This window comes from Brassica oleracea, chromosome C7 (genome assembly GCF_000695525.1).
Source record: "Brassica oleracea var. oleracea cultivar TO1000 chromosome C7, BOL, whole genome shotgun sequence".
In the NCBI taxonomy this organism is placed as follows: Eukaryota; Viridiplantae; Streptophyta; class Magnoliopsida; order Brassicales; family Brassicaceae; genus Brassica; species Brassica oleracea.
In genome coordinates this window covers 38653787-38661174 of record NC_027754.1, presented here as the reverse complement: position 1 = coordinate 38661174, position 7388 = coordinate 38653787, and the positions used below count along the sequence as shown (strand labels likewise).

The 7388-nt window shown below is 35.8% G+C and overlaps 1 protein-coding gene and 1 pseudogene across 1 annotated transcript in view; both read left to right on the top strand.

The window, feature by feature from the left end:
• The first annotated feature begins 2541 nt into the window (after window positions 1-2541).
• LOC106301820 lies at window positions 2542-5301 on the top strand (annotated as a pseudogene).
• Window positions 5302-6822: 1521 nt separating this feature from the next.
• LOC106306783 (structural maintenance of chromosomes protein 6B) overlaps window positions 6823-7388 on the top strand; it is a 6952-nt gene continuing 6386 nt past the window's right edge. Inside the window, exons 1-2 of the mRNA XM_013743531.1 lie at window positions 6823-7072; window positions 7232-7337. Coding sequence (XP_013598985.1) covers window positions 6916-7072; window positions 7232-7337 — 263 coding nt within the window. The 5' untranslated portion in view covers window positions 6823-6915. The remainder of the gene's footprint in view (window positions 7073-7231; window positions 7338-7388) is intronic.

Here is a 7388-nt window from a genome sequence, read left to right as displayed (position 1 = left end):
GGGAAGTCGCTCCAGGCAGTGCTCGTCCAAAGATCACTCTAATCACCTCCTTTGAACTCCAAATGCACCCAAATGTCTCCAGGAACTCCATGTGGTACTCCAATACCTAATAGAGACATATGTATGCAAAATGCAACCTAGACATGGCTAAATCCTAATCTATACGATGAAAATGCACATGAATAAATGGATAAAATAATGTAAATATGCAAGATATCAATTGCCGAGGTTGCATGGCCCAGTGGTCATGTATAGTGGCTTGTCCACCTTGGCGTTAGGGGTTCGACCCCTCTTTGCCTTCTATAGTGAAGCTTTCCCCTCTATGAAGATGTAAGGCTATCGGACCGGCCCATTGTGGCCCGAAAGTCGACAAAAAAAAAAGACTATCTGACATTTGTAATTTTAAAAATATAAATACTCTCTTTGGATGGTATAGATCTTGCCAAAGTCAGAAGTGAATATGTTGTCTACCCAAAATTGGAAAAGAAAACAATACACTTAGAGCATCATTAACGCGGTCTTCAGCCTCCGTCTCTTAGGGTTATTACCATTAAAAAAAAAGGAAATTAGATTAAATGCAAAAGAACGTCTCTTATTTAGGGGTTACAAGAGACGGTTTTCTGAAGCACCTGTTGCCCTTTGGGCGTTCATCTCTTAGAGAGAGAGAGAGAGAGAGAGAGAGAGAGAGAGAGAGAGAGAGTCGAAGCAATTGCATGGATGGCTGAAGGCGGCGATGATTCCCAGCAAATGAAGAAGGGAAGCCAGAGCGCTTCAGGCAGAGGCTACTTCTCTAGACCCTTTCTTCCACGCCTCGTGATTTCCTGGCCTCCAACGTCACGAGATGTCTCTCCTCCGCCTCTTCGAGACTGTCTCCGATGACCGCGTCGTTAAGGTTAACGAGACAGGTTAGCACCTTTTCACCGATTCTAAAAGATCCTTGCTTTCTTCGTTCCCAGCTCATGAAACTTCAATTCGGAGTTGCCCATCTTAGGATAGTTCCACTGTTCTTTAATTGAACACTTAATTGAAAAAAACTAAAGAGGTAGATGATATTGTTTATGTCTATATTGGTCACTGGTCTTAATATGGTTTTGTCCTGTGGCAGGGACACGATTGAAGTACAAGCCTTGGTTCACAATTGCTCGCTTTGTGATCAGGACAGAAATTTTGTCGTGAGGAGGTGAATTCAGATTAGTTGCTGGCTTTGAAGATTGTTAATTTTGTTTTGTTTAGCACAAGTATTGTGAATAGCTAAAGAGAAGTTATCAAAGAAAAAATGGATATTTTACTTAATGTTATCAGTTGCCCTGATGTACCCTTTGCACAATGCATTAATTAAACTTGTTGGAAGATTTTATGCAATTGAATCTTGTATTTATGTATGTTTATAATGTATGTGCTTTTGGAGGATTCATAAGCATGAAGGGAAGAGGTCACTTGGGGTAGGGTATCAATGGTTGATGCCGAGAAGAGGTTACTGGTTAGTGCTCTTGAAGATCCTGACAACCAACACTTTGTTCTTCTTTCAGAGAGGTAATGATTTCAATCTTGCTTCTCCTGTACAAATCAAGATCACTTGAACTTTATTTCTCTATATGCAGTTGCATACTTTTGACTACACCTATAGATATTCTTGTATTCTTGTGTCCATAGACTTGTGTTAAAGTTTAATACAAATCAAGATTGAGTTTGCTGTGATACAGATGAATTGGCCACTAAAGGCTGTGGCTTTGTTTCCTCAGCTACTTGGATACAGCATGGAGAAGATCTTGTGCCTAGGTGTAATGTAATCAAAGCTCTCATTGCCAAAGGATTGCTTGAAAGTGAACCCCCTTCGATTCCATGTGTCTTGGCATATACCAATGAAGCCTTCTTAAAAAGGTATGTGATGAAGTACGATGATAAGCAGCTTGTGACTGAGTTATTAGCCAGAAAGAAATGTTTGTTATGTTCTTTCATGATTCAGAAACATCATGATGTTTTTTTTTGTGAATCATATTCATTCATGCAATTAAAACTGGTATATTAATACAATTAAAATGTATAATAATTTTTTTTAAGAACCCTTAATTAAGAGCCTTGCAATGGAGCATAAAAATGTTTGGGTTTCTTAATGTTGTCTCTTAAGTCACTTTTACTACTTTAAAGTATTAAAAAAAAATAAGAACCCCTAAATGGGTCTTTGGGATAATCATGCTCTTATGACAATTATAGTCGTATTCGTTTTATACACTTTTTAAATTCTTTGCTTAATTTATATTTTCCAAATTAAGTAACTTCCTTTTTCAGGGTATGTATAAGAAAATAGTTCCTCCAAATATATAGATTATGTTTTCTTGTCTAACAACATTTTTATTCCCACTCTATTTCTACATAAAAATAAAATTTAGAATAAATTTTCTTGAATCTCACTCTATTTTCAATTTATAGTGAAATAAAATTATTGTAAAAATAGAGTAATGCATTTATCTTTTACAAAATACTACATTTTTAACTTGAAAATGAAATAAGATTTAGAGTAAAATTTAATTTCATTATAAAAGAAAAGGAGATATTTATATAAACTTCCACTAAGCGTAGTGGTTTAGTTTAGTTTTCACTGTTAAAATATTGTCTAGGATGTCCAGTCTCCACTAGACCTTGTATCTATTTAAAGCAAGCTGGAGATGTGAGAGCACATTGAACCATCCAATCCATCATCAAAACATAAAGCAGAGTAGAAACTCTCTCGTGTCTATGCAAACTTCAAGTATGTCGATGAGTTTTGGTCCTAAAATTATCCCTCGCACTAACAAAGTCACTCTCTATCACAAGACCAAGCTTTCTCTTTTACCTCGCCCTTTGCTTCAAAACCAAACTCTTCCTCGAAAACCCACAAAACAAGATTCGTTCTATGTAATGGCTACTAGTAACGATCTTGAGAGTACTCGCCCCTTGGCTCAGTTTGCCCCCACTTTCTTAGGAGATCACCAATTCTCTGTTCCTGTCAATGATTATGTAAGTACATTGCTTCCCGATGTGTCTTCAGACAGAAGTTCATGACTATGTATTGTTAGTTGTAGTTAAGACAGTTAAGATATCCCATTGGCTCATTTTTTAATTTTCTTTTAAGAGCGCGTTATATCTTTTAAATCCATTATGTCATATCGTAACTACATCTAACATGTGTTTCTTACGTCATTTTTTTTTTATAGGAAATCGATGCAATTGAGCATGAGATTGAATCAGTTATGAAGCCGTGTGTAAGAGATATGCTCATATCTTTTCACACCTGTACCAAGGATAAAATTCGTCTCATTCACTTGCTTATCAGTCTAGCGATTTCCCATTATTTCGAAAATGAAATTGAAGAGATTCTAAACAAGGCTTTTGGGGAGCTGGAGATATTAACCGACAATGAAGATGATCTTGAAACAATCTCTATTATGTTTGAGGTTTTCAGATTGTATGGACACAAAATGCCTTGTGGTAATAGCCTTATCCCTTATATTAGTTTCTTTGATTAGCATATATGTTTATTCTTATTTTGACTATATATATATATATATATATATATATAATTCATGTTGATTTCATTGTAGATGTGTTTAAAAGATTCAAAGGGGAACATGATGGAAAGTTCAAGGAAAGTGTAGTTGGAGATGTTAGAGGGATGTTGCAGTTGTACCAAGCATCATATCTCAAAACAAAAGATGAGGATATAATGGAGGAAGCACGGAGTTTCACTAGGACTCACTTAGCAGTGACTACTACTCATCCACATCTCTCTAAGCTCATACAACATGTATTATACATACCTAGATATCGTTGCATAGAGATAGCAGTTGCAAGAGAATACATCTCTTTTTACAAAGAAGAAGAACATCACGAGGAGAAGCTGCTCAAGTTTGCGAAACTCAACTTCAGCTATTGCCAGCTGCATTACATCAAAAAGCTCAAAGCTCTCACTAAGTAATCTCCTTTAGCTAATTCACAAATCATATATTATATTAGTAGGAATCTCACATCAAAAGTGTGATGAGAGCAGAGCACACAATATAGACCAGTTCAATTTATCATCAACTAGCTTTGAGTTGGTAACGGTAAAACCTTACATATGGACCCGCAATTTTGTTGTGTCCGTCTTGATAATTTCATATGTGATTGCAGATGGTGGAAGGAGATAGATCTTGCATCTAAGCTGCCGTATACCTTCCGGGACAGAATTGCGGAGTACGGTTTGGGCATGGTGGGTATATATTTAGAGCCACGATATTCCCTAGCGAGAGTTATATGCACTCTAATTTCCATGATCATGACGGTTGTTGATGACACATATGGATGCATATGGTACTCTTCCTGAAGTCACAAGTTTCACTGACGCTTTGCAAAGGTACATGCAGCATTTTTTTCATATTGTAATTTAAACCTGAATTCTAGTCCTTTGGGCTGATAAACTTAATGGCTAGGTGGGATATTGAAGCCATAGAAGATCTACCAAGTTATGTGCAAATCATATTCCGTAATTTGTGGGAAATTATTCAAGATATCGAACGAGAAATGAGTTCGCTGGGAAGACATTGCGGTGTGAAGCCAACTATTGATGAGGTACGTAAATGTAATTTATTAGACAAACACAGTATGATGATATACAAGAGTAATGTTGTATGTTTATATCGAAAAACATAGATAAAGAGCCTGACGAAGGAAGGGTACTTAGAGATAGCAAAATGGGCACGAACAGGTCATGTACCAAGCTTTGAGGAGTACATGGAGGTCGGGGTCGTCACAGCCGCAATGGATGACATGACACTCTACATCTTTCTAGGTATGGAAGACTGTGATGAGAAGATAATGTACGAGTGGGTCGCATCCAAACCCGAATTCATCCATGCTTTTAATGTTGTGCTTCGTCTGACGAACGACATAGCCACTTTCGAGGAAGAGCTGAAGAGAGGGCCGGGGAAGTGGCAAATGGAGTCAACTGTTACATGAAACAATATGGTGTTACTCAAGAAGAAGCGGTTACAGAATTAAAGAAGATGATTAAGGATCACCATGAGATAATGATAGAAGAGTTCTTTAAAGCCTCATCCACTGTACCACGCCAAATCCTTGTGCGAGTCTTTTAATCTTGCACGTGTGATCTATTTGTTCTACAAGGAGGGTGATGGATTTGGTCATCCAGGTGAAAATCTCAAAGACCAGTTCACATCTTTGTTTACATAAATTTCGTATACAGATATATACGTGGTTTGATTCTCATGAATCTTTTGTCCCAAAAAAGGAATAATAATGCGCCTTATTCTTGGGTTCACCCCATAGGTTCACCAACAAATAGGATTGTGTTATTTCATATTCGAAATCTTTTAAAAAAAGAAAAAAAATATTTTCTCAAGGAGTTATTCTTGGGTTCACCCCCTAGGGTGAACCTTTAGATTCACCAACCAATAGAAAATTGTCATTTTAAATCTAGTATCTTTTAATTAAGGAAACCAAATAACTTGGCAAATTATATTATCTTTTCAAAATAAAATTTAAAAATAAATAAAAATAATATATAAAAAACGAATTAAAAAAAAAATAATGTTGTCAACAAAACACTAAACCCTAAACTCTAATACTAAACCCTAAACTCAAATCCTAAACCCTAAATCCTTGGGTAAACCCTAAATCCTTGGGTAAATCCCTAAACCCTTGGAAAAATACTAAACATGTTGTCAATAAAACACTAAACCCTAAACTCTAATCCTAAACCCTAAACCCTTGGAAAAACACTAAACATTTGGATAAATTCTAAATTATAAATCTTAAACACTAAACTCTAAATCTTAAAAATAAATTTTTTTTTTAAATAATTTTTTTTTAGAACTATTGTTATTTTTATTTATTTAATTTTTTATTTTTTTATTTTAAAAACATAATATAATTTGGCAAGTTATTTTGTTTCCTTAATTAAAAGATACTAGATCTAAAATGACAACTTTCTATTGGTTGGTGAACCTAAAAGTTCACCTAGGGGGTGAACCCAAGAAAAAGTCTTTCTCAAGCTATAAGTTATATTATATTTTTAAAATAAAAAGGTAAAAGAAATAAATTAAAAAAAAAGTAGTAGTTAAAAAAATATATTTTTAACGTCCTCAGCAAAATACTAAACCCTAAATCATAATCCCTAAACCTTAAATTCTAAACCTTTTTGTAAACCCTAAACCCTTGGATAAATCCTAAACTCCAAATCAAAAACACTAAACACTCAAGGGTTTAAGATTTAGGGTTTAGGGTTTTAGGATTTAGAGTTTTTGATTTATCCAAGGGTTTAGAGTTTGCCCAAGAGTTTAGGGTTTATGATTTAGGGTTTAGGAATTAGGAATTAGGATTTAGGGTTTAGTGTTTTGCTGACGACGATAAAAATATTATTTTTTTTAATTCGTTTTTCTCTAACTACGATTTTTTCTAATTTTTTTAACTTTTTATTTTAAAAACATAATATATCTTGACAATATTTTGTTTCCTTTTCTAAAAGATATCAATTTTGAAATAATGAAATTATATTGGTTGGTGAACCTAGAGGTTCACCCTAGGGGTGAACCCAAGAATAAGTCTAATAATGCTATGCTATGTAAACGATGTAAATGTGTAGAAGCGTAAAAAAAAAACGACAGCATTTTCGTTCCAAAAGAAAGAAAACAAAGTATTCGAATATGGCTAATGGGCCAATGTTAAGTTAATGGTAAGGCCCATAATGGCAATCTCTAGAAGATCGGACGGTGAAGACGGGCATGGTTAAGCATACACACGACGTATAATAGCCTAGCCTCGTCTCGTCTCGTCTCTTTCCCGCCCGGCGAATTGCCTTCTCTCTCTCTCTCTCTCTCTCTCTCTCTCTCTCTAATTAGTCTCAGCCGGAGTGAGAAACCCTAGAAACGCGACAAAGCCATGGCGAAATCCGGGGCTCGACCCAGCGCTTCCTTCATCAAACAGCGTTCCGGGTCGGGTACGATCCTAAGGATTAAGCTCGAGAATTTCATGTGCCATAGTAATCTCCAGATCGAGTTTGGCGAGTGGGTCAATTTCATCACCGGCCAAAACGGAAGTAAGTGTTTCTTCCTTCCCAAAAGCTTTCATCTTTACCTCTCCAATCGATTGAATTTACACATACGCATCCCTTATTGAGAGTTGAGTTGGGGGTTTCGCCCAATTTTGAAAATTTTGGTCTTTTTCACGCTCTGTGGTTGTGTGTGTTGTTGGCAAGGTGGAAAGAGTGCGATATTGACTGCTCTATGTGTTGCATTCGGGTGTAGAGCGAAAGGGACTCAACGCGCTTCCACTTTGAAGGATTTCATTAAAACTGGATGCAGGTTTGTTGTACACTTACCACTTCTTCTTTTTTTTTTTTTTTTTTTTTTTTT